Source organism: Natrix helvetica (genome assembly GCF_964273705.1).
Source record: "Natrix helvetica genome assembly, chromosome: 1".
Taxonomy (NCBI): Eukaryota; Metazoa; Chordata; class Lepidosauria; order Squamata; family Natricidae; genus Natrix; species Natrix helvetica.
Window position 1 is genome coordinate 106,706,805 of NC_138548.1, and position 27,980 is coordinate 106,734,784.

Sequence of the window (27,980 nt, forward strand, 5' to 3'; positions counted from 1 at the left end):
AGCTCCGTTTTTGCTGGCAGAGGCACAGCGAGCCGGACCTTTGCTGTTTTCAGGGCAGACCCATGGGCCAGAGCTAAGCACCCTACAAGCTAGATCTGCCCCCCAAGCATGAGTTTGACACCCCTGATCTACATGATAGCATTTGGTGAAAGCATCCACTGTTTTGAAGTTCCATTTCCTTAGTATGCAGATGATACCCAATCATATCTTTCAAATTCAGACTGTGAGGCTCTGTAAAGGTTCTGTCCTAGTGCCTGGAGGCTGAGTAGAATTGGACAGAGAGGAAACATCTCCAACTCAATGCTAGCAAGACTCTGAGTGAGTCCCTCAGAGTTGGGGATAGACTATCTTTGACCATGGATGGGATAGCCCTTATCCCTTCAAAGTTAGTGTGCAATTTAGGAATCTTCCTGGACCTGCGGCTCTACTTGGAGAAGAGCTATAGCCAGATAGCCTTTGCACAGCTTAATCTGTTGTGTCAGTTTTGTTCTTTCCTAGATCAGGGAGCCTTCAGACAATCACTCATGCTTAGTCATTTTGGGGCTTGAATACTGCTATATGCCCCATATGGGGCTGTCCTTGAAGACTCCCTAAAAGCTTAAACTGATCCAGAATGTAGCAGCATGAGTAGTGATGGGCGTGTCTCAGTATGTCCATGTAACACCTTTTCTTCGTAAGATCCACTGCTGGCCAGTTTGTTTCTGGTTGAAATTTAAAGTATTGGTTATTACCTATAAAGCCCTACGTGGCATAGGGCTTGGTATGCCTATCTCTCACATATCTGTCCAGCCAATTTTGCAGGGTTAGCTTACTCCAAATTCTATCAATGAAACAATGTCATCTATTCGTACTCTGGAAGTATATCCTCCCTTTAGAAGTGCCTGCCTCTGAAACGAGGTTCTCCCGAAATCCAGATGGCCCCCACTCTGCTGTTCTACAGAAAAGCAGTAAAGATCTGGCTCTTCACTGAGGTCTTTGGCAAGGGAAGGGTGAGAACATGGTTTTTCATAGTTCACCAATCCTATTTCAACAACCACCAAACTACATTGCCATGCAGTTCCAGTAGACTTGATATGGAAGATAGGTTTATATATTAAATTAATTCTTAAAGCACCTTCTACTTACTGTAGATACTTTGGATATTTCAGCCCGAATACGTATGAGATCTTCTTGCAAAAGTTTCTGCTGATATGTAATTTTTTCTGTGTGCTGTGGTTGGTCTTTGTATTGTTCCATCTGTCTATGTAATACTTCCAAGACAGATTCCAGCTGATCCTAAAGAAAATATTTTAAACATTTTTTAAAAAAATAAATTCTGTACAAGAAAAATTTGAGAACATTTTAGAAGACTTTCCTTTAATTTAGTGCAGGGGTGTCCAAACTTGGGGACTTTAAGACTTGTGGACTTCAACTCCCAGAATTCCCCAGCCAGCATAGTCTTAAAGTTCCCAGGTTTGGACACCCCTGATTTAGTGTTTTAAAAATAGTAATTTTCTACCCCAAATATAAATGTATCTGTCTGCCTGCCCCCCGCCTGCTTATATCTCCCTCTCTCCACCCACCCATCCATCTCAAGGTCCAAAGATCTTGTATTCTTCAAATCCAGTCTTGGATTTGGATATTGAAGGTGAGGAAAATTTGTCCAACTACTATGTCTCGGGGGGGGGGGGGGGTAACCTAGTCTGCATAATATACATCACATCTCAATTACTGCAATTAATTTTATTTAGGGAGACTTCCCAAAGAGTATTGGTTCAGAATATGTTAATATTTAGAATATATGAATTTGTTAATGGTGATGGTGTATAGTTTGTTTCTGGGTTCTATTTAATATATGTGTGAACAATTTAATACAAAAACATCTAGTACAAATCTTTCCTCTTTCTACAGCAGTCTTCTGAGGCTGTTTTGTGGACTTTAACAACCCCAAATATATGTTTAATTGAGGCCACCAATAAAGTTTTGCAATGAGAGCAACCCAGTTTTGAAAATCACTTTCAGAGATGATACCCTCAACTTGTCTGAACTTCAGCTCTCTGTAAGTTAGGAAGATGAAAATGAGGATAGATATACTGGCATCATTCAGATATTTTCCTACGCTCTTTAAAAATGTGTCCTTCCAGTTGGGAAGTTATTTTAAACAAACAAATTGCACATAGACTCTACAAGAATTTAATATAGACTCTATAAGCAATTAATCTTTAAAATGAGAGAAAATTTTTGAAATAAGTAACTTGAATGTAAACATGTTGCTGTCAAGCACCGGGGAAATCAGGAAATTCAAAAGAGTATAAAGATTTATTGCAAGTTTAAGGCTTAAGCTCTCTACAAGAATCTGAACGACTAACAGTCTAGGGAAATTAGCAGTTAAATTAGGAGTTAAGAATAAAAAGGAATTCAAGGTGGGCTGGATTTAGATGTCTTGTGGGCGCTCAGAGATTCATGACTGATGATGCGTTTGACCCATGTCTCAAACTCAGCCTGGTCGTCTCCCTCAATTGCTTACTTTTGGCTTGAAATAAATTGGAATAATTTATTAGAATAAATTATATCACAAACTGTATAGTTACAAACATCTAATTCTAGTTTTACTTAGTACATACTCAAAAATCAAAAGGACATCGAAACCCCAAAACAGAATATTACAAAAATAAGATGATTGCAAAGATGATTACTTTATTTTCTTTAAGGGCTCTTATTTTGTCTTCTAGATCTTGCAGAATCCTGTCTTGCTCACAGAAGACACTCAGCTTTACCTAGAAATAAATATATATATACACACAAGGTCAAATCAATAAAACAAAATGAGATTTTGCAAGGATCAGAAAGAAGAAACCTTATACTTACATCAATATCACTTTCTCCAATTTTGATGGGTTTTGCATGTCGTTCTTTGAATGTATCGCGCCCCGTCATCTAAAATATAAAGATTTAAAAGTAAAAACCTGGAAGCCATAAAATGTTAATAGCAAAAAAAAAAAAAAAACACCATCCTTTTCTCTGCAAAAAAAATGTTTTTCTACTTTTAGGACTATGGGTAAATGCTATATCTAAGAGGTTCCTTTAAATTTGGTTGTGTTCAATATGGCAAATTTTCACATCATACAACTTGTATTCACAATATGCATTTGCATGCTCTGGGTTCTGTCTGTTAGGGAATGCCAAAGGGTGGGGTTCAGGTAGAGATCCTTTTCTGTGGTGGTAGCCCTCCTTTGAAACATCATCTTCTCAGAGATGAGATTAGCCCTTAAAGACATGGTTTTGCTATCTGAATGCACAATCAAACTTGTACAGTGGTTATATTCAGCATTGTTGAGTGTTTTTATACATTAGTTATGAATTGTGTTATATTGTTTTCTTACATAGTTTTAATATTGCTTTTAATAATATATATTTGAGATGGGCAGTAATACAAGTTGAAATAAGTTTTTTAATTATCATTACAATTTTCCTGAGAATTTATGTGACTTACAGAAAAATAAAATCATTGACGAAGGGATAACCATATTATCAGGTAATGTTATTTTAAATCAGTTTAAAAACCAAGAGGCTTATAATAAAACTGGTGCCTCTGTTCGAAATGCTTCTCAGTTCTTAAACACATGCAGTCAGCCAAAACTTATCTGCATTTTTCTATACAGAATACAGATATAGATATTACATTACTTTGCAGAATATTTCATTTTGATAATGTTAATGTTTTTATTTTATTTTATTCTAAAACTGTAGCTAACATTTTTTCCATAACTCAATTAAGATTATACAGAATCACATAAATCAGTTCAGAGAACTAACCATCATGTGGTAAACAACGGATTTAAAACTCTATTCGTTCTTCAGGAAGTAGAAAAGAAATACGTACATGAGTGGGAAACTGGGAAATTATCAGTTCAAAATTAATCCCTCACATTAATTTGAGTCTTCAGAAATTACTACCTGTGAATTGCAACTATATAGCTAATATAATAATGCTAAACTCACCTTAGAAATCTGCTACAACTACTGAGATAATGTATGCAAAATGCTTTGGACATTCAGAAATTGTTATTTAAGTACTAGTATTAATACTATTATTTCTATTTACCATTCATGACTATCTGTCCCCAGCTCCATCTTCAAGTTTCCATCATTGTAAACTGATAAAACGGAAGCCAGATTATCAAATACAGGAAGGCTTATTGCCTTTTGCAAATAACTAGACCGAATGCTTTTCATTGTGATAAAGTACTGTTTTTAAAACTCTTGCTTAAAATATTTTGTACTTTTAACACTTTCTAAATTAAGCAAAAATTGAAACACACATACTGACATAACAGAATATAACAGAATACAACCAATAGAAGAAATATGCAGGCAACAAAACCTTTCTCAAACCTAAGGATACACATTAAACTGAAGGGGGAAAATGCAATTATATCCGATACTGAGACATATAAATTACATCGTTGTGAAGGCAACAAAATTAAAGCACAAGAGCATGCTTCGTATTTCTGTAAACGTAGAAATGGAATCACCAACACTAGTTCCCAACACATGAGAAAATGAAACAAAGCGCTATCAGGCCAGCCAATAATATTGCAGAAAGCCTCCCCAAATCACACAACTTGCAAAAAGCTCTGGTGTTATATATGTGTCACGAAACAACTGGTAATGCTTAGCTATTTCAACACTGACGGCCACTCGAAAAGCAATGGAATGATTACATTTCTGTTACAAGCACTCTTACATTTATACTGGATAGTAACCCTTGCGCTGAGCTCTTTAGCACTTTGTAAATCATGTTGATCAGAGGTCCATTATTTTTTATCTGTTTCAAACAAAATTTACATATAGATATCTTGTTACAGAGGTAAAGCTGGCATCAGAAGTCTATGAAAACAGAGAAATCAGAATATGGTATGATTTTTTTAGCATTACTTTTTTTCCTTGCTGCAGTTTCATGATGCGTATCATAAAAAACATCAACCTTGAATGAAAGGATGCGGACACTGTAGCTGCAGACCGAGAACTGTGGAGAACGTGTGTAGCCCAATGTACTTAGAATAGGATGTGGTAATAATCACCATCATCATAAACTGAGGTGGCAGAAAGAAAGGAGGCGGACAAAGGCTTGTTTCCTATCCTGTGCTGTTCTCTGAATAAAACAATGCTCAAATCCTAAACTTATGTGGTAAAACCTACCTGAAAGATTTATAATAACCACATAAAAATCTATTGCAAGTGCAAGCAGAGTGATCTATTGAATTCTAAAATGCTTTAAACTTTTTCAACATTTATGAACTATACTTGTTTTTGACTTTGAAAATACTAGGATGATACAAGTAAACCTATGTAATATAGTTGCAAATGGAGCCCCGGAGCAACCTTGGAGCCCCTGGAGCACCCAAAAATAAATTAGGCAACCTTACCCAATTTTCCCTATGAATATCCAAGGTAAACTGAAACTAGGCAGAATAAGGCCACAATCTAACCTAAAGCATTCCAATCCAAGGCATTCTTAGAAATAACTATTTAAACTTCCACTCCACTACTTGATGTGGTGTAAGGATTCTACAAGATACTTAACATCTAACAGAATCTTTCAGAATGTCACAGATAAGACTCTAAAATCTATTTTTCATTTTTATATAACCTCTGAAAAGGATGAGTAGGTTCACTTAGTCATCCAACATTATTATTCAGATACTCCTCTATCCTCTGGTTTCCCAAGCTACTACAGCAGTGGTTCTCAACCTGTGAGTCAGGACCCCTTTGGGGGTCGAACGACCCTTTCACAGGGGTCGCCTAAGACCATTGGAAAACACATATTTAAAAAAAATATGGAAAACATAAAATAATTTTATGGTTGGGGGTCACCACAACATGAGGAACTGTGTTAAAGGGTCACGGCATTAGGAAGGTTGAGACCCACTGTACTACAGCCTTAGCATTTAGAAAGGTTCTAAAGTCACACAGAAAGTAAAAAAGTACAATGTAAAATAGAATACCATTCCTATATAAAAATACATACAAAACATTTTGACTGCCAGGGGAAGGCTTTTTTTGGTCTTTACTTTAATTTGCTTTTTCCTGTATGAAAACCAAACAGTCATGAGCTTGTATTATTTCAGAAATATTTATCAAGATAATGAAGTCTGGTAGCTTTAATGTAGCACCCAGCCAACTCTGGAGTCTGTTGAAAAGCTAGAAAGGATCAGACCTGGCTGCCAAAAAAAGTTGAACTTAACTTCTCAGAGACACTTCCTAATTTCATCTTGGTAAAAATGATATCTAAAAATCTGGAACAAAAATCTGTACAGACGGATTCCATTTTTAAAAAATCATATGATGTAGACACCTTATTTTATCTAATACGACAGATTAAGATGGCATTTAGTCTGAATGCAGTGGGACAGAAATTCCTTTAAGAATTTTCCTTTTAACTTTTGTACTATGTGTTTTTTAATGCTGTACGCCGCCCTGAGTCCTTGGGAGAAGGGCGGCATATAAATCTAATAAATCCAATCCAATCCAAGATACCAGATTCACAGCCTGAGAGCACAATTAAATTTGACCCTGAAATTGATACCCAAATTGAATATCTGGTTAGCTAACACTTTTTATTTTTTAAAAAATGTGCCATGTTATTTCCTCTTGGGTAAAGATGATCTTTTAAATGTAACCTATGCCTTGGCAACCTCCAGAATTATTTACTACAAGTTTTTTTTTTAATCTGAGACACATTCAGAAACTTCAAATGCAGTAGTAGATTCTTAATGGAATTCTTTTTTTAACTAAATATACCATTCTAATGCTTAAAGAGCTTTATTACCTTTCTGAGCACTGCTGGACATAATAAAAAACAGAGGTGAAACCCAAAATGTCCTAAAACCAGTATAGTGGGTTTTTTTTTCATATATGAAAGAAGACCATTATGCTGAGATTCTAATAGTAAGTTATTCATTGCTTTACTTATTTTGCATACCTTAATATAGTTAAGATTTGTGTGATGTTTAGTTTATCCTTTATTCTTATGACCCCAGAATCCCATAAATCATACTTTTGAATTTCAGCAGCAAAACATAAAAATGTTGGTAGCACTTGGCAAAAAATGCATCAAAGCTCTGCAGATTTTATTTTCCTTTACATTAATACCAGAATTCTGCAATGGATAAAGGGATCAAGCAACTGACTGCTTCTGCTATACCCTCTTCCCCACAGCACTTGGAAAAGGGAGGAAAAAAATAGAATTCTTGCCTAAAAAAGAAGTTGTGAATTTTTTAACTAAGTGAAACCCAACAGGTGTTCTTTTCTACATTTTACTTAACATTATATATGTCCCAGGATCACTTACTTTATTCTATTCTAATAAGCCAAACTCAGAAGTCAGGGGTTTGTTTTTAACTTCCAATTATTGAGTTGCTTGGGAAAAGCAAAGCAAAGGTTCTGTTATGCAAGTAACACTGAATAAACCAAAGGTGGAGCTCCCAGTATCTTGTTACATGACCACAAAAGTGCTGTGATTATATAATTGCATCCTAATGAAATACGTATATCTAAGCTGCAGCAATTGTGTGATGTGATCACATTTTTTTTCTAATTTGTCTTCCTGCCCCTAGAAAGTCTGACCATGGGATGGGGAAGATTCCTGTTTTGTTTAGACATTCTACTGCTAGAAGGAATCCACTTGTCCAATCTAACATAAAGTAGCAGAGAGCAGCTGCTCCTTTTTCCACATGCTGGTAAGTAAAGAAAGATGTTTTTATATTTAACAGATTAAAACAGTTGGAAGGGACCTTGTAGGTCATTTAGTCCAACCCCCCACGCAAGCAGGAGACCCTAGCCCATTTCTGACAAATGGCAGTCCAATCTCTTCTTGAAAGTCTCAAGTGATGAAGCTCCCACAATTTCCGAAGGCAAGTTTAACAGCGCATTTTTTAAAGATTTTATTAACATTAAATTTTAATTACAATTTTAATTGAATTGTAATTATTTTGCCCTCTTAGGAAATTACAGATTTAATCTGTTAAAAAAAATACTGTGGATTGGATTTAGACAACTGGAGGTGGAATGCTTTTTTACTTTCCTTTGAAGCATTTCTAAATAAAAATCTAGTTCAAAGGGTGGGGAACAATTGAAAAGGGGAGTGACAAAAAACAAAACAAAACAAAAAACAAAGACCCAGAAATCCATCCTCCTGGTAATAAGAGGAAGGACCTTCAAATTTTTGCATGGAACTTCCTGGATCTCCCTGTAAGAAACAGACTGAGTTTTGTTTTCATTTTACCATGTATATTTTATTTGCAATTTATTCTAGCTATGCACAAAAGAAATCTAATTAACAAGTGATTTATAAGGCAACCGTGTAACATAAACCACTTGGGAAGTATATCTGGGGGAAAAATGAAAAAAGTAACATTACTAGAATGACATTTTATGTGGATATGTTTTACCTTCAGATCCAAATATTCAAGGTCTTTCTTCAGCTGGATGTAGGTATCATCAGCCTGCAAATAAAAGGATACAGCAATAGTAAAATATAATTTACTGCATAATAAGATTCTGTTTATCAAATATGTCTAGAAGCTTCTGCAAAAAACTATATATTCAAATGGTAGATCTGGTGTGAAAAAATATTGATGATCACTATAGGGCAGCAAAGAATATTGAATTTTCTATTTCTCTTGGCTGCTGTTTATGATCATTTGAAGTTTTGCAGCTCAGATCTGATTGAACATAATGAAAACTATCCAGCAAGGAAGAATAGTTTTGTTCTTAGCTTTTCCAAGTGATAGTTATAGTTGAATGAAGTGAAGACGTTAATCAATGGAAGAAAACACTCAGAAAATTAAGACTCGTTAGCTACCAAATTAGGTAACATGCAGTACTACATAAATCCGCACATCTGAAATTATTTTAAAAACTTTACTTTTAGGAGTTAGACTTAATGTTCGACTGCTTAAATTCATCAAATGACACCACAGTCATCATTTTAATCACGTTCATTATTTGAAGCATATGTTTTCCCTCAGGTTAATTTTATAATATGAAACCAAAAGAACTGAGTGACTGTCAGAGCATATTAAAAATGGACAGTCTGGTGACCACCACTGTTGCCCATTAATATCCTGAAACAGAGCCACCCTGCAATCCAAATATAAATTTTGTTCTAGTTAGCTGATGAGTAGAAATTGAGACTAGGAGTTAGCTTAGTTTCAGATAGGAACAAACAATTCCATAGAAAAGTGAAAAGGCAAGAGGAGGGAAGATGTCTTTCATAATAATGCCAACATAGGACCAAAGTCCCAACAGAAAGTAGGAATGGTAACCATATGTACCGTGTTTCCCCGAAAATAAGACAGGGTCTTGTTTTCTCCCCCCCCCCCGGAAATAAGCACTTGGCCTTATTTTCGGGGAGGTCTTGTTATTTTTGAGGTGCAAGAGATGGCGAGCATGGTCACCTCATGGCTGCTGCTATGGTGCAATATTTTCAGGGAGGGCTTATTTTCGGGGGAGGGCTTATTTTAGGGCATGCGCTCAAAAGCCCGATTGGGCTTATTATCCGGAGAGGCCTTATTTTCAGGGAAACAGAGTATATGGTGTATGTGTGTGTGTGTGTGTTCCAGCATAACTCTGGAACACCTCAAGCAATTTCAACCAAACATGGGACACGGATGACTTACTCTGTGTAAACAAATACTGTGGGAATAAGACACCCCTAACACCCCTTGGGGTGTGTGTTCTATTGTGCCTTAAAATGACTTCTACTGTACAGCGTAGTGGAGTTGCCATAGTAACGGCTTCACAGTACTCCACCAGGGGGCTACCACTGGCAAGGGGGAAAATCTAACATTAGAAATTACGTTTGGTCAGGACATTTTCCACCTATAAATAACCTGGAAAATGTTGGGTTATCAGCTAGTAAATAATTATATAGGAAGCAGAATCTTCTTGGGCATTTTCAATGGGAATTACTTACTGAGGCCATATCTAAAATGAATCTGAAGCATTGTACTGCTCTAAAAATAATTATAAAAGATGATTGATGTTTTCTGTCTAATTTATTTAGTCCAAACTTCAAACTGACATTTCTTGCTTTACCTAAATAGCAACTATGTGAAAGTCTTATGAAAACCTATCTGTGTTAAATTGCAATTGGTTTCTGATGCAAAAGAACCACCAATATATACATAAAGAAATGACATAATTCTGAAATATACCATATGTACCCAAGAGGAAAAGGTTTTTTTCCCAAATAAATATTGTAAATTGGTCATTTTACATTTACTGATTTGATTTTACATTTGCTGATTTGGTTTCAAGAATTTCAAATTCTTAAATTGTTGAAATCAAAGAAATGAAAAAAAATGCAACTATCAATAACCACCAGGTATCTTTAATGATTGGCTTGAACACTTCTCTACTGAATTCAAATCCTTTGTGAAATATAAAACTTCTCTTTTTTCCCTTCACTATCCAGTTATCTCTTTAGTTGCCTTACCTCTGCTTACTTTTGTTCCACCATTTTCTCTTCCCTTCCCTTTCCCTTCCCTGAATAAACTCCCTTCTCCTATTCTATCGCCATCCTAATTTTTTCTATCATCTGCAAGGGAAGAGAAGATTGTATGTGTACATGCATGTGCATATGTGTGTGGTTTTTACTTCTATATGCAGGTGTGGGTCATTTAATTTTGCAAATATAATTTTCAATGTAAACTTTACACTCTGCAAATGTATATTTTATAAATGTAGAGGTAATTTTTAGTTCAATTAATATGCATACATATTTGTTTGTAATATTTATGTATTGTAACACTCCTAGGAAAACCCACCCATAGCAGTTTACAACAATCTGATAAATCATAATATTTTTTAAAAATACCTTATTACAAATATACAAATTCTACTTCCGGAGGTGAGATGAACCTCGAGTGTTAAATTCTGATTCTGCCAATTAACAAGGGTGTTATGCAACTCTGGGGACGGCTGGTGGCATGCTCGCTGCCTTATTAACCTTTTAGCTTCGTGAATGTTTTAACCTTGACTCTTATTCTTAACTTGCAAATTTTAACCTTGCTTTTCATTTTGGTTTCATTTGTATTTTTTGTTAATTTTTAATATGATTTTATTATGTTGCTTGTAAACATGTCAGAGTCACTAGATAAGATGGACTGTAGAGAAATTTGATAAATAAATAAATACTGTCCCTGCTTTTTTTTAGAACATGGCTCCTGATAGAATATTTCTGGGTGAGATAATATTATGAGGGAAAAAATCTATATGAGCAAAAAAGAATGATAACAGCAGAATGACAATCAATTAATTTTGAAAAAATGGTATGTTATCTTACAGGCAAATATTTCTAATAAGAAGTTATTAGTTTAGCTAATATATTTTTTTAGTGTGGCTTCTTGCAGATGCACAAACACACACACACACACACACACGTGTGTGTGTGTGTGTGTGTGTCCGTGTCCCACCCACCCATACATTGGCAACAGGGATGGGAAAACTCTAAGAGTAGCCTCAACTAGCACTGGCCACCCCAGATTGAAATAGTGAAGAAGTGGAATACTCTTCAGGGTTTTGCCTGCGTGCATATGCCTACAAGCAGTCCTCAATTTATAACCTTACTGGGACCAGAATTTCTGTTGCTAAAAAAACCAGTTATGTGAGTCATGCCCAATTTTACAATCTTTTTTGTCACAGTCATTAAGGCAATCTGACTACCCCCATTTTGTCAGAAGCCGGCTGGAAGGTTGCAAAAGGCAATCTCATGCAACCCCAAGACATTGTCATGATTGTAAATACATGCCGGTTATCAGGCGCTCGAATATTAGTCATGTGATCATGGGGATGGTGTGACAGTTGTAAATGCAACAATTGGCCATAAGTCACTTTTTTAGTGCTGCTGCAACTTTGAATGGGAGCTAAATGAATGGTGGTAAGTCAAGGACAACTTGCAGTCTCACTTTTGGTAGGATTGTCTACAATTCAGGGCCACCATCTTTTCAGATAAGTACAATATATAACTATCCTGGTATATTTAGATTTTCCTTCATTGTTAAAATACATGATTGATAGAGAGAAAAAAGCAGGATGTGAGAAATGCTGGTTTCCACTGTAAATTATCAGAAAGCCTTACTTTTTTTAAAGTCAAAACAGATGAAACTAAAAAGCAATAACATACTTTTTAAATAGGCTTTGTTTTAGAACATAACGCAGCATTGACAAAAGTAACACCAAAGCAAAATAACAGCCAAAATGCAGTTACTCATATACCACAGCCCCTATAGTATAAAAATGCTGATAATTATTTGCACGCAGGAGCAAAGTAAAATTATGAATGATCCAGGGACTTGAACAGACGGAATAATGGGCAAGGAAGCACGGACTCAAGCACGGCACCAGGAAGCACTTGCAGAGTCACAGAACATCATATGCAGCACAGATGAGCCAATCAGCAGCTGACCTGATAAGTGGAATTGGTTGGCAAGTGCTGTAGTAATTGGGCGATTGTGTAATTTCGTATATGAGCCAACTTAGCCTGATGTCTCCTTAATCGAATGAGAAGCAATGTTAGCTCTTCAGGCTGCAGGTATTTGGACACATTGCAAAGAGGAAATTAGCAGTTTTCAGGGAGAGTCACCATAGTTAAAAATCTTTACTTAACATGCCAATAAAAATGTTTATCTGACATGACTGAGCAGTTATATTTTTCTACTTTGGTTTGAAGGCTAAAAATGTATGTCACAACAAAACAAAATAGGGCCAATCCCTCTACTGGAATTCTATTTACAGTTCTGCTTAAGAATCCAATAGCAATGAAAAAGAGCACCATTAGTGACAGGAAGTTCAAATTACTTCATTCCATAAACACGGCGTGAAAAGTCAATAAAGATTCAGACAACTTTAGAAGTTCTATTGGAATCTACTAGTACATAGACAAGGAAACATATATAGCCAATGCTTACCGATTTCCCATGCAAACTTGGAGCACTTACAGTATGGGTCATATATCCCATTGTAGGCATGGAACGTCTATCTATGTGTAGAGAGTTCTGTATAAATTTAAAAGCAGCATTAAAGAGACATTTCAAATGGGAAAAATATTTTTCTATTCTTTTACACTTTAGAGTTCTTAGCTTCTGTGTCCTGGACTCATTTATACAACTTTCTTCCCAAATAAGAAAATATTAATTTGTAAATTAACACTTTTTTTTTTACAATATATGCACTTTTTCTATCTTTGTATATGAGTGTTATATCTCTTTACAAAGTGGCATTGTCACTGATTTTTTTACATGGTATGTCTGTTTAAAGAACTATCAGTGGAAACTTTTTGCTTAGTAACAAATATTTTTGTTCTACAAGCTTGATTCAATGAGCTATATTTTCAAAAGTTTACACACGGATAATTTATTGAAATCAATGAGATTAAATATAACATTCTTATAATCGTGCAGTGTGCTCCACCTTCTGTCCCTCAAGAAGTGACAATATCCGGTTCCCATTCAGATAACTTTAGACTAATGAGCAATTAAAGCCCATATCCCATGAATCTTGTTTCTGTAAACCTAAAGTTAGCTACACGCTACATGATCTGACCTTAATAAGAAAGTGACAGTACATAACATACAACTTTACAATATCCAATTATCAGATAATCTGCAGATTAGGTAGCATGGTAATTTAATTTAAATTAACTGATTTGTAAAACAAGGTCTTTTTTTTCTATTTACTCACTTTTACACTCTGGTTTCGAATCTTCCTTGGTGAGCCAACAAAAGGAACGTCTATTGTTTGTCTTTCCTCAGATGGTTTGACAGTAACCCTTTCTGCAGGTGTATGCGGTCTTCGGGATATAAAAACTTTAGGTGGTCCTGGTGGAGGTATTTCAGATGGGGAAGGGGGAACCGAAACTGAACGTGGAACGTCTAATGAACTTCTTCCCTTACTACTATCTGTGAAATCCGGAGAACTAATATAAACAGGTGCGGTTGGGCTCCCGTGTTTAAACTGCCTTCTTTGTTGCCATTCATACAGCTGCCAAACAGTACCATCTTTGTTAGCTTTTCTCTCATCATGGGACATCTTCAGGTGGCTTACCCGATCTTGAGCATATTTGTAGTCACTTGGCAAATCACGATTTGAGGGAGGGGAGCTTCCAGAAGATTGCCTAGTATTCTTTGGCAAAGTATGATAATTTTCAGGAAAAGATACAGAATGGCTTGGTACTTGGCGAGTAAGAGTCTGGTCAGATGCAAGACTGTAAGAAAGTGGCTTTGTTAGGAATTAAGCAAAAAGCAACCCTTATTAAAAAAACATTTGCAAAATTGAAATTTAAAACAAATTTTCTTAGACAGATTTTTGCAAATTTTGGAATATAGATAACAATAGGCCAGAGTGTATAATCCATGGAAAATAATGTTTATAGGAAGTCCCTCCATTATTTTTTTAAAAATATAACTACAACAAATGTGTTAGATTTGTTTGTATTCATTCACGAGGAACACTTACCACTAGGTGGTGGGAGTATACCATTCAACAAAATATTTCAACAGCTCAAGTTGAAAAAAAAGAAATTTCCGAGCTTAATGCACAATCAGTATAAATACACTGAATGTAAGTGTGGGGAAAGGCCTGTTACATATATATAATTATTTATTTACATTGATCTTAGCCTGCAGAAGCTATTTCTAAAATATGGTGTTCACCAAAAATGAAGGAAATAATTGAAGTTGCTATTGAATTGCAAATATATAATTTCACTGGCTGGATACCCATGCTTTGCAACAAAACTATGTGATTGGACTATGCAGGAGGCATACGGTTCAGAGTCCGTGGCTCAGTTGTGGTTGGTGATTGAAACAATAAGGGAATATCGCTCCTGCCACCTTAAGTCCGGAAGCAGTTCCATAGGTGGAAGGTGTAGACATTTTGGTGAGGTACCGACATTTATTATTGTAAGGAGCCCCAGACTGCCCCTGGGTGAAGGAGTGGAACATCTGACAGTTTGAACTGAAGTACTGGAATGTGAGGCAACTGAAAGTTGAACCTGAGTTCTTTTCAGATGGGGAGGGGGAGTAGAATGTCTAACTCCTTAGCATCAGAGCGTGTTAATTACTATATAAGAAATACTAATGATCTGATGGTCATTTTGAAAAACCCTTTCTTAGTAAGCACCTAGAAGCTAAGAGGAACATACGTGCCAAATTTCAAGTTTGTGGGTTTCACGGTTCTGGAGATTTTGTGATAAGTGAATGGTACTTGGCATGCATATATATATATATATACATATATACATGGCTTCATGTAAATTATTGTTTATAGTTCAAGAGAAAAAACTAAAAAGTATGACTAATTTATATATTCTAACCTTTTGCACAATTAATAGAGGGTTAACTTTCTGTCATGTTTTCAGAGAAAAATATTTGACTTAGTGTCTCAAGAAGTCAAGGAAGGCCTTGTAAAACTTCACTGCAATCAATACTATACAGTGATTAAGACTAAGCATGACTTCTTGCCCAAAATGAAGTTATAGAAGAATACAAATAAGAATGGAGAAAAATTATTGACTGCATCAATAAACACAACTCTGTATTTTAGACCAAAATATAGAAAAGAAATGGATTGAAAAGGTAACCTTCTTTTCTCACTAATTGCTCAATCTGTGAGATCCTTGATAAACAGTTAGATAGGAGATAGGAAACTTTCATAGTTCTGATTTTTCAACCCAACCTCCTTTCTCCCATCCAATTTTCTAGACTTCATAATATGAAAAATCACTTTGTCTATATGTGATGCCCAATCTAGTTTTATAGGTATTTTCTATCACTACCACTTAACTTTCTGAAGAATTTGCATCCAAAGTCTATATAAGACTTACCGCTCTGAATTGTTCTTTTTAAAACTATTTGGTGGAAAAAAAAACCAGACAAATTAAATGTTGTATGGATAAATATTGTACTCAAAATCAATTGGAGTTACATTGGTCTCAACATTCTAATTCCTAAATTCCAAGAAATATTTTTTTAAAAGAAAGGCTGTATGTTGCTCCTCATCCTATACAATTGTGCTAGAAAAGAGAATTAGGAAATCAGGAATATTAACTGGGGGAGTCAAGAAAAGTACTAAACCTCTATTTTAAAACTGTGAAATATAGAACAGTCCTAGCTTACTAACCTTTTTGTGTCTCCTTTCTGGACTTTTACCCAATGTTCGATGTGAGTCATATTACTTTTCCTTTGTGTCTCCTTATTTTGTGTTGATCTGGGAATAAAGCCTCTTTTATAGACACTGATACCATTCTGCTCTACTGGATCTGCATTTAATGAACTTGGAGGCATTCCATTCTTCTCAAGAGTTTGAGTTGCTTGAGGGCGAGAGAAACTTGATGCGGGATTCAGTGTTCCACCAGGTTCTAACAGCTGTTTAGGTTTCTCCCATTTGGAATCCACAGCCTTCTTCCTTGCAGTGTAGTGTTCATCATCTCTTACTTTTTTCATTTCTTCATGTTTGCCATATGCAGACATTTCGGGTGATTTTCTGTAGCCTCTTTTTGCATCAGCAGGTTCTAACTTCGTAACTTCTTTGTAGGCATCAATATGATTAGCTTGAGGGACAGCTTGTTGATCTGCTTTTTCTGTTCCTCTAAGGAGAAAAGAAATCCACAGACACTAAAGTCAGCACAATATTTTGAATCACTGATGTTTGTTCAGATTTTATAATAAAACTGAAGTTTTATTGCAGAGGCCGCTAATACTTTCTGATCGCAGGGCTTTTAATTCCTCATCTTTAAAACTCCTCAAAATCTCATGAAATTGACAATCTCGTATCAAAACAGAGTTTTTAAAATGTTTACAATTAATTTAGCTTTATATAAGTTTTAGAAATCTGAAATTCCCTTGTAACTTTACCAGTTGCAATAAAATGGCTAAAATAATCAACATGTAGAAGAGCAGCACAGTGCATTAGCATGATATACAAGCCTAACATTTCGGGACCAGAAGCGAGATGAGAAGTGAGGTGTGTGGGTGTGTGGGTGTGTGGGTGTGGGTGTGTGTATTCTATATGCATATACGTTAGATATGATGAGTCTAGAACATGGGTGTCAAACTCACGGCATCACGTTGCAGTTACATGACATTTCGTGACTTTTTTTCCTTCGCGGAGCTGGGGTGAGCATGGCCTGCACATGATGCATCCGGTCCGCGGGCCACCAATTTGACACCCCTGGTCTAGAATAATTAACATGTTATAAAATGTAGCCTTTCCTCTCAATCATTAAAATACCCCTTTCTCTTTTTTTTTCTGAGTAATTTTTAAATAAATTAGTCCCTGCAGTTTTCTTGGCAAGGTTTTTCAGATGTGCTATGCCCTTGCCTCCTTCCTAGGGCTGAGTATGATTGGCCCAAGTCACCCAGCTGATTTTATGACCAGTTGGGACTAGAACTCACAGTCTTCCAATTTCTACCCAGTGCCTTTAATCTCTCAACAGGAAATCTGCTTTCCACTGGCCCATGCAATTATTTATTTGACAAGGAAGGAAAGTGAGTAAAGTTACTCAGTGTTGTCCTATCACCGCTACATTCAAAAAAGCTCCTGTTACCACTTAATTTTTGACTGATCGTTTTAAAGGCAATACAAGGACTTTGGAATAATATTGAGGAACAGGCAATCAGGAATATAGAATCTGTTATCCTAGCATATTGCTTCCATGGAACTTTAATAAAATGTCAAGTAAAACAAGCCATTTTAAAGACCCACTAAAATGACTATCTGTACTTCCTTAAGGAGAAACCTATTTAAATAGTTGCTAAAAAAATCTGCCACACTCCATCCCAAAATAGTCATTTCAAGGATTGGGAGGGTTAGCATGAATAAACATTCATCTGTAGAATATCCTTTTTTATATTTTATTTTAGCAAAAGGAGAATGTTTAGGTAATCAAAAAGTAACATGTGAATGTACAGAGAGCTTGTTTTACACCCAGTAAAGCCTGTTATCATTTATCTATGTTATCTATGAAAATTTCAGATAAAGGGTTTTTAAACAATAAGAAAAACTAAAATACTCCCTCTGCCTGTGGTGTTTTCTTTTACCAAATGAACATGATTCTTACTAATTCACTGAACCTAGAGTCCTGCAGTCTCTGGCATTCACATTGTTGTAGTATCTGAACTAGAACAACTGAAAACATCTATTTTATACAATCTGTAAATGGCTTGAGAGAGCATTTAAATGACTGAAAATACATATGTACTAATAAAGGAGAATATTTGTAGCTCAGGGTTGACATTAGGTGTCCTTGGTGTTCTCTGAGTTACCTGTTTTCTTGCAGATGTTTCATTACGCAAACTAGGCAACATCATCACTGCTAGTCCATCAGTCCACTAGCACTGATGATGTTACCTAGTCTGGGTAATGAAACATCTGTAAGAAAATAAGCAAGCTCAGAGAGCACCAAGGACCCCTCAAGTACATATTACTTAAAACATCTTTTAAATACATACATACATCCCTGCGGCCAATTCGCTCACACAGGGAGGGGCTTCTCCTGGTGCCGTCCACTAGGCAATGCCAACGGGCGACACCAAGGAGTAGGGCCTTCTCTGTGATGGGCCCAACCCTCTGGAATGACCTCCCCCCCGACATCAGAACCACTACTGACCTCCGCTCCTTCCGGCAAAAATTGAAGACTCACCTGTTCCGATTAGCAGGCCTGGCATAATTACAACTGTTCCTCCTGGTAAATGTATTACTAACTGGTTATTTTAGGGGTATTGTTTTTAATTTAATTTGTGTGTGTTTTAGGGGTTTAAAATTATATTTATATATACTGGCTCTGTACAGTTCTTTTTAATTCCATTTTAACCTCCTCCATTCTAACTGTACATATTCAACTTTATTTATTGTATTTTGATATATTTTTTACATGGACTGTACAGCGCCCCGAGTCCCTTTTGGGAGAGGGGGCGGTCTAGAAGCACGGTAAAATAAATAAATAAATAAATAAATAAATAAATAAATAAATAAATAAATAAATAAATAAATAAATAAATAAATAAATAAATAATAAATAAATAAATAAATGCTTTGTACAAATATTCCCATTTAAATATGTTTCTGATTATGAAAGCTTCTAAGAAAAAAACTTTGACATGAAATTCACCTTGACAATACAATTAATTCAATAAATGTTTACTCAGATTTTCTGCTGTTCTCCCATTTATTCCAAAATCAATCTTTGCTAATTATTTATTTTTACAATTTTTTACCTTTTAATAATTATCTCACATTATTACAGAAATCCTTTCAGATACATAAATTGCAAAAAATAATAATAATCCAACCTTAGAGAAAGAACTATAGGAGAAATGTTTAATTATAGGCAGACTTGTGTGAAGAAATAAAATTATTATTGCTCATTACTGTAAATAAATAAACGAGCTTCTGCAGGTGGCAGTGACATCTAATACCTTAATATTAAAAGTCAAAGAGGGTTTTTTTTAAAAAAAGACAATGTTTCTTAAGTATGACTGAAAATATATCGTTCATATATATATATATATATATATATATATATATATATATATATATATATATATATATATGATGTATATGTATATGTATATATGTATACGTACATACATACATACATACATGCATGCATACATACATACATGTTTAACGACCCCATAATCCCTTGCGGGGTAGAGTCTGGGCAACTGAATGAAGCTAGCAGAGTGTTTACTGGCGGATGCTCTTCCTAACGACAGTGTGGAGATTTGCTCAGCAGATATATTCTCATTGTGCCCAATGAGAGAGAGAAATATCTGCCTCTACCTAAGATCGAACTCACAGCCTCCTGATTGTGAGGCGAGAGCTCCCCCTCTAGGCACCACACCACTCCAGTTATAAATACACACACACACCCACGCACACACATACAGAGTGAACTTGCCTCTTTGGTGAAAAATGGATTTGCATAAGAGCAGCTTGATTCATGGCATGGATCCAGTCATTCATATCTTCTTGAGTATCTGCACTAAAGTAGTATGTGCGCATCCCTGAATGCTCTGCCTGAGAGCCAATAACAGAACTCTTATTATAAATATAAGCCCTCATGCCTGTATGGACAGCCTGTAAATAGAGAGAGAGAGAGAGAGAAGAGGCATTTTAGGCCATGTCGAAGGACAAAATTCCATGCTTTTGAAAGTACAGCAGTTACTTAAATTGCAAAATGTTTTAAGTAATTAATATGGCCTGTGTTACAAAATACTATATAAGGTGGTATCATCAAAATCACTACAGTAATGTTTCTGTGTAATAGGATAAACATGTGGAGGATTTTTTCTCCATACAATTCCAATGATGCCACAGCTTGTTTCTGGTCTTTGCATCAGCAACATAACGTTTTATAACATTCCCCTTATCTCAAGGAAATGGACAGCAAAAATTACCCTGATATGCCAGCAGAGTTTATGTTTTCTTATTCTTTGGCTGAAATTATAAATATTAGATTGCTGTGTAAAGAATATATTGTGAAGATGAAAATTAAAAATGTTTAATAGTATCAATTTTTATTAGAATATTTTTAAAGACTTATTTTCTGTTTTTATTAAAATCTAAAATGGTTATAATTACTGAGATTGGTTATGACCGCTTTGAATACACTATGTTACTGTGCAATACAGTTTTTTAAAAATGATAGTTAACACCCTTTGGATAACATCACATTTGGGGCAACTTAAGTACAAAGATTTGTTTCTTATTACAGTTGAGTTACATGCCATGCTGCAGACAGTCACAACATTCAGTGAAACACAGGGCAGAGTACAGAGTACAGAGTATTTTGGGGAAATCAGTGCAAGAGGGAACATCATACAAATTAGTTCAAATTATGATGCTACTACATACATGCCACATTAGCAAAGAAGAGAACTTAATGCCACAACTAAATCTATTTTGTTATAGAAGCATATATAAACACTATTTCCAACACAGAACTTTAGCATGAGAAGAAAATGTGTGGATAGATAAATAAAACTAGGAAATAGCACTTATAAATTGGCAGAATTCAGTTAAAATCTATGACAAAAGGAACTACTTTTATATTTTTGCCAAATATAACACAACTTTCAGGTTGGTCAGATATACATGAAAACAAAGAACTGAAAGCACCTCATTTTCTTGAAATGCTCATCAAGATACTTAGGCCCTGAGTTCCACTTAACCTTCTATAGGCAAATTTATTCACATGTATATATTGTTTACTATTGCACATTGTCAAAGTAGATGTTCGTGATTCTAATCTATTTTGTTGTGAGCTCCTGGGTTCTCTCTGAGCTTGGTTGTTTACTTGCAGATGTTTTATTACCGAACTATGTAATACTGTCAATGCTAATGAGCGTATGTTTTATACTCTGTTTATATACAGTAGCTTGTTCTACCCATGTTGAGGTGTTCTCCCCCCCCCCCTTGGCAGTTCTTTGATTAGGTTATTGTTTTCTGCTAGATTGTTTGTCTGGTGTTAATCCCTGCTTATCTGGGTGTAGGCTGCTGAAGATATCTATTCTGGTCTTTTTGTTTCCTTCTTTGTTTTTTTATTCTCTCTTTTGAGCAGTGAGGTGAGGCAAGTGAGGCACAGCCTCACCACTCTCATCATGAAAAAAAAAGTAAAAGGAAAAAGCTGAGCTAGTTACTGCCTCACCGTAGATGACTCTGCTTAACTGTTAAAAAAAGCTGGAAAAGGTACGTGTGGGTTGGAGGGAGGGGGAGGAATTCAAACTTCATCCTCCTGGTGCTGTGCAGGGCTTTGGGCAAAGGCTGGAGGGAAGGACCCTGGCTCGCTTGTGCTCTCCCTCCCCAAGAGTAGTTTGATTGCAGGCAGAGCCATGTTGTGGGGCCAGTGTGTGTGCTACAGCATGGCTCTTTGCCTGGCTTCCTGCCTCCTCCTGTGGTCTCCTCACTGGTGCCCTCCCTCCCCAAGTGTAGTGACTTCCTCCCCAGGCCCCCATTCATTTCTCTCTCTCACACACACAGCTGGATAAAACTATATAAAAATCTAGCCCAGCTTCACTGATTACAAGTTTGAAAAGGCAACGTCACTCCGCCTGCAATCAAACTACATTTGGGGAGGGAGAGCACAAGCGAGCACTGAGGAGACCACAGGAGGAGGCAGGAAGCCAGGCAAAGAGCCATGCTGTAGTACACACACTTCCCCCCAGCCTCTTTCTTTTGGAAGGTTCAGATCGGCTCCCCTCCGGCTTCTCTGCCTCTCCTCTCACCCCAGCCTGCCAGCAGGAGGTGGTGGGTGGGCTTTATTGTGTTCCAGGAATTTCCCACCCAGACAGCAGGCTGCATTTGCAATGGTGGAGGTGTTTGGGAAAGGCAGCAGGGGAATGGGGGGGATGGCAGAGGAGCTGCTTTCAAGCCACTGGAAAAGATATCCAATCCAACTTTTGTGTGTGTGTGGGTTTGTTTGAGAGTGAATGAGAGAGGGAAGGGGTAGGAGAGATAGTCCAATCCAACTTCTGTGTGTGTGTGTGTGTGTGTGTTTGAGAGAGGGGGGGGAAGGGAGAGAGGGAGGAAGGAGGGGAAGGAGAAGAAAAAGAAAAAGAAAGAAGGAGCAAAGGAGAAAAACAAATGCTGTCGCTTTAAATTGGAACTGAGCATGCCTGGCTGTGGAATTCTGGGAGTTGAACTCCACAAGTCTAAAAATATTTGAAACCCAGCACTGTGTCAGTGCCTCACCAGTCATAAACCTCACCGCACGTCACTGCTTTTGAGTGGTGTATAAATGTGGTTTATCTTTATATGTTTATTGATGGCTGAAATAAAAATGTCTAGCCATTAGTAGATCACTAAAACGTCTTAAAGACAACTATCCCAAACCATAGAGATAAAAAGAGTCCTTCTGTGAGGGAGGGAGGCAGTTTCAAAATTAGATAAATAAATAAATAATACGAGCATATTTATTGACTAGAATCAAATCTCCAATTACATGCAGTACAGTATTTGGTGAATGCTACTTTTAGAGATCAGTATTGAAAATGTCAGAATGTGGGTTACTTTTCATTTAGATGAAATTATTTAAAAAAAACTGGTTTCCTTAGTATTGACATTGTAACTGTGAGTCTTTTCATTTTTTTATGCAATCAGCGACAATAACGTGGTCAGTACTTGTCAGGATATCATAGAACTAGCATAGTTATCCAAGTAATGGTAAGAATGACCCAAGGAACCATAACTGATCTGATAAGCCATTTGTAGCTTATATTAGAAACAATAAATAAATTATGCTTGGTTTTGGTTATGGGCTACCTGAATTTTAAGATAGGTTATATTATCATAATAAAGACTGACTGGTTCCTAATGCAGCACACTACCGTGTTTCCCCAAAAATAAGACAGGGTCTTTTTTTCTTTTGACCCTCGAAATAAGCACTTGGTCTTATTTTTGGGGAGGTCTTTTATTTTTGAGGTGCAGAGTGTGGTCACCTCATGGCTGCTGCTGTGTTGCAATATTTTTGGAGAGGGCTTATTTTGGGGGAGGACTTATTTTAGCGCATGCATGCAAAAGCTTGATTGGGCTTATTATCCGGGGAGGTCTTATTTTCAGGGAAACAGGGTACTTCCTCCAGATGAGGGACTATAGAACAGCATTTTTATTGATAGTCTAGTTAAAAAAGCAGAAAGCAGAACTTTGCCAATATCCACATTTGGTGGTAATAGAAAGCAAGCTTACACAATTAGAGTAAGCAACACATGTCATGTTATCAGAAAACCCTGCCACTAGAAAGACTATCTCCACCATGTGTAACTGATAGCATAAAGCAGCAATGTCTAAATATAAGCCAGTTATCTCTTAGCAGCACACCAAATAAGCAACATAAAAAGCTATGATTGTAAGTGCAGAGACAATCAGTAACAGCAAAACACACAAGAATTTTGTGAGCCATAAATTGGGATACATAGTTCTAATTCACAACCATTTTTAAATACATTGCATACACATTCACAACAGTGATGAAAAAGTGATATTTGGTACCTATTCATGCATTCAGGTGCCCTTATTCTGGAAAGAGGGAGAAGGAAAGGCAGTCTCTTTCCCATATTGCACAGAAGAAGAAATGGAGAATAAACCCAAAGCACACATCAATAAGAACAGAACAAGAACAAAGTTGAAAAAGTTAAAAAGATGGAAGCCTAAATCATTAATAAGAACTTGATGTAAGTTCAAACCTTTAGAAACAGCAATTCACTCTTTTTATAAAATGACTATAGGTTAAGGTAAAGGTTCCCCTCGCACATATGTGCTAGTTGTTCCTGACTCTAGGGAGCGATGCTCATCTCCATTTCAAAGCCAAAGAGCCAGCGCTGTCCGAAGACATCTCTGTGATCATGTGGCCGGCATGACTAAATGCCGAAGGCGCATGGAATCCTGTAATCTTCCCAACAAAGATGGTCCCTATTTTTCTACTTGCATTTTTACATGCTTTCGAACTGCTAGGTTGGCAGAAGCTGGGAAAAGCAACGGGAGCTCATTCTGTTACACGGCGCTAAGCATTCGAACCTCCAAACTGCCGACCTTTCCAATAGACAAGCTTTCCGAGCAACCGCGTCCCTTGAAAATGACTATATGGAATCTTAATTCTTCTGAAGCTCAGTTAAAATACCACCCTCCACAATTTTTCTCATGCAAACACTTGGAACTGAAAAGATTGCTAAATATAATCAAGTTGATAGTTCTGGTTGGAAACAGTAAGGAATCAGAAAGCACAGAAAGACCATGTAATTACTAGCAATGTGCTTTTAAGATCACTGGGCAAACTGTCAGGGAAGCTAATTCATCTATCTCTATTTTTATCTTCAGGATCAGAAGTGATTTGAACATTGTGAAAAATGTAGCATGTAATTTATTTTACTGATCAATAATGTACAATTTTCTAGAGTATAATTTAGCATACATATTTTATGAGGAAGTTAGAATTATGTATTCATTACAGTAGTTCAATTGCACTCTCTTCTATCTATAAAATATGTACACTGATAAAATGTAATACTACCTAATTAAACCCCATAGTAATTAAACTTTTGGGACTATATTATAGATAAATAAATCTATTATCTCTTCTGGAAGCACTGCTGCCTTACTTTCCACTTGGGTGCAGTTTGTGGGTTAGCATTTTGCACACACATAATGAAACCAACAAACTATTTTGCAATTGGAAAAACTGTGGTTTAGGTTTATGATTGTTTATGTAACATAAAATTAGCACATTCAGGAAGATAGCCATGAAGCTATCTTAAATCATTTTTCCATTGTAAAGCACCTAGCCAAAATCTTTAGCATTTTATATATAATGTAAAATCTAATTATTTTTGGAAAGTAGAATACAAATATGGATGACATGTATTTTTAATTTGACTTAGATTTTCTTTTTAGTTAAGCATACTTTCAACCACATTATACCATCTCTTATGTGAATTATTAATTTGTTCAGCACTATATGTTTCTGGGTTTTAATGTTAAGCCAAGAGTACTAAGTATTGTATACTAAATAATAGCAACAAAGCCTAAATTTAACTATGGGTTGAAATGATTTTCCAAATACAGTCAAACTAGTGCTAGTTGTGTTAAAACTAATCCCATTAGTTTAAACTAATCCCATTCCTAATGAGAAGCCAAAAATAAAATATTACATATGCAACAAGGGTAAAACTTGGAGTTTTAAGGACTATTATTGCAGAACTTCAGAAGCCATTCTCTTTATTTAAGGAGCTTGTTGTTTAAAAACATGCTATACAATGTTTATAAATGCATTACTCTAATTGCAGAATTAGAATTTATCATGTAATTTGATTGAATCATTCCAGATTGGCTCAATTCAGAGCTCAGTCAAAGAAAATAAAAGTCCAAAACCTATTGTTTTGCAAAATCTACCCAAAGATATTTCAGATATTGTTTCAGTTGCAAGTTATCCCATTGCATCAGAAAGTCAACTAGCTTCTTTTATGACAACCTTTCAATGTAGCAAGACTATATTGGGGAAAAAATGGTAGAGATGCTTCAATTCTATTTTTTTATTAAATATAAAGGGAGATCTATCATCTTTAAAACTAATATATATGTATATCAAAATGCAACACATCTGGTTGCTTAAAAAAACCACATAGTTTGCAAATAGTACATTTACCTTAAAGGAATATTTGCGATTTATATGATCTTCAGTTCCCACAGGTGAAATTACATAACTAGGTAATGGTATACTTCCAAGAACAGATTCTTCTCTGCTGTCTTTTGAAAGAAAGAAATAATCAAGTTTCAATTTTTTAAAAAATTAAAACATAATATACTTACAGCAAAATTAACTGGTGTGGTCCAAAAACCTAAATATAGTAAGTGAAGGACTTACCTGGTTCATTTGGGATTGAAGTGATTGAGCGAAAATACACATACACAATAGTTCCACCACATGATCAATACCACAGGAGCTACTAAATGTTCTCTAGATTCAAATGCTACCTTCCAGTTGGCACTTCCAGCGAGTACTTTAAAAACTAAAGAGTGGTTACAGTAAAGTGGAGAAGCACATGAGTGCATGCAGAAGGCCCTAGATTCAATCTTTTGCATTTCCAATAAAAAGAATAGTGAATTGAGAGCTAGAATAAAATGTTATCTAACCTTATATTAAGAAGATTCCAATTTCTGCCCATATTGCTAAATATCCTGAAAATACATTAAAGTATATAATTTGATGTAAATCACTTCCCAACAATATAAAAAAATATAGTCCAATGTTCTGTTTCCAACAGTCTTCAGTTCATCCAGCAAAGCTTAAAGCAGAAAATGGAATAGTAATTTCTCAGCTTGGAATTGTCTGCCCTCACCTATTAAGTTTCATACCAATTCAAGGTCCTTGATCATGTCAATAACTAAATGATTACTCTTCTAATTCATTTATATATTCTATTAAACTACCGTCATCCATTTTTCAGACAAAACTGCACAGCTGACATGAGAAATGAAGTATGTATGAAGAACACAAACTGCTGCATTAAGTGTCCACTTCACATTTTAAAAAGAAGATCAAGCCCTTTGTACATTTCAGTTTGCTCTAATTATTCATTCTTTAATGGAATCATGCAATGTTGTTCACAAGGCTAAAAGTATTCAAAAGAAAAAGTGTATTAGTGAAGATGTATGCGACACCTGAATATATAAACAGTATTTTTTTACTTTCTCTATATGAAGAATACATACAATACTTGAGCTGTCAGTGTAATATCAGAAATGCATAAAATACAAAAGCCATTGAAGATAACCTTCCTCAAAATCATATTCACCCAAAACAAAAAATAAGCTAAATTCCAAATGGCTAAGCCCAAATAAGGAGTGGATGAAAAAAATATATAAGCATGTCTTGTATGTTGTTTGTGCGAAAATCTTGTGCCCACTTTGTTAACCCAGGCTTGCCAACTAGAAGCCAATCTTGAAGTTTCCTTCCACCAATAAATGTGGATATATGACACACCAGTGTGTATGTACACATCATATCTACACATCAGTGTATACGTTTTCATAGATTTTCATGGGTACAAGTATGCAGGTCTTGGCGCATTGAGAGTATCTTGGCGACGTTTCCAGAACCAATCTCCAGAACCAAACACCTAGCCGACAAAGACCACCTGAAAATTGAATTACACACTCTCACAAACATATTAATTTCCAACGGATTCCAAAGAAACACAATTACCAACCTAATCCAAAAGGAGACACCCCCAAGAACCGAAACACAGAACAGGACAATGGCATCCCCCTCCTCCCTTACATCAAAGGCACCACAGATAAAATCAGCAAAATTCTCCACAAACACAATATCAAGACAGCCTTTGGCAGTGACCAAAAAGTAGCCAACAACTTAAGAAACCGCAAAGACAAGATCCATCTAGAAAACCAAGGAGTTTATGAAATACCATGCAAACTCTGCCTAG

General features: G+C 35.9%; 1 protein-coding gene across 10 annotated transcripts in view; it reads right to left on the reverse strand.

Annotated features, from left to right (window-relative positions):
* Positions 1 to 27,980, reverse strand: part of PLEKHA7 (pleckstrin homology domain containing A7) — a 137,399-nt gene that overhangs the window by 27,353 nt on the left and 82,066 nt on the right. For all 10 annotated transcript variants that reach the window (XM_081937678.1, XM_081937679.1, XM_081937674.1 and 7 more), the window contains 9 exons: positions 26,183 to 26,283; positions 19,946 to 20,124; positions 16,165 to 16,632; positions 13,726 to 14,248; positions 12,954 to 13,040; positions 8,433 to 8,486; positions 2,848 to 2,916; positions 2,676 to 2,756; positions 1,126 to 1,275 (listed from right to left, as the gene is read on the reverse strand). In XM_081937678.1, coding sequence (XP_081793804.1) covers positions 1,126 to 1,275; positions 2,676 to 2,756; positions 2,848 to 2,916; positions 8,433 to 8,486; positions 12,954 to 13,040; positions 13,726 to 14,248; positions 16,165 to 16,632; positions 19,946 to 20,124; positions 26,183 to 26,283 — 1,712 coding nt within the window. The remainder of the gene's footprint in view (positions 1 to 1,125; positions 1,276 to 2,675; positions 2,757 to 2,847; positions 2,917 to 8,432; positions 8,487 to 12,953; positions 13,041 to 13,725; positions 14,249 to 16,164; positions 16,633 to 19,945; positions 20,125 to 26,182; positions 26,284 to 27,980) is intronic.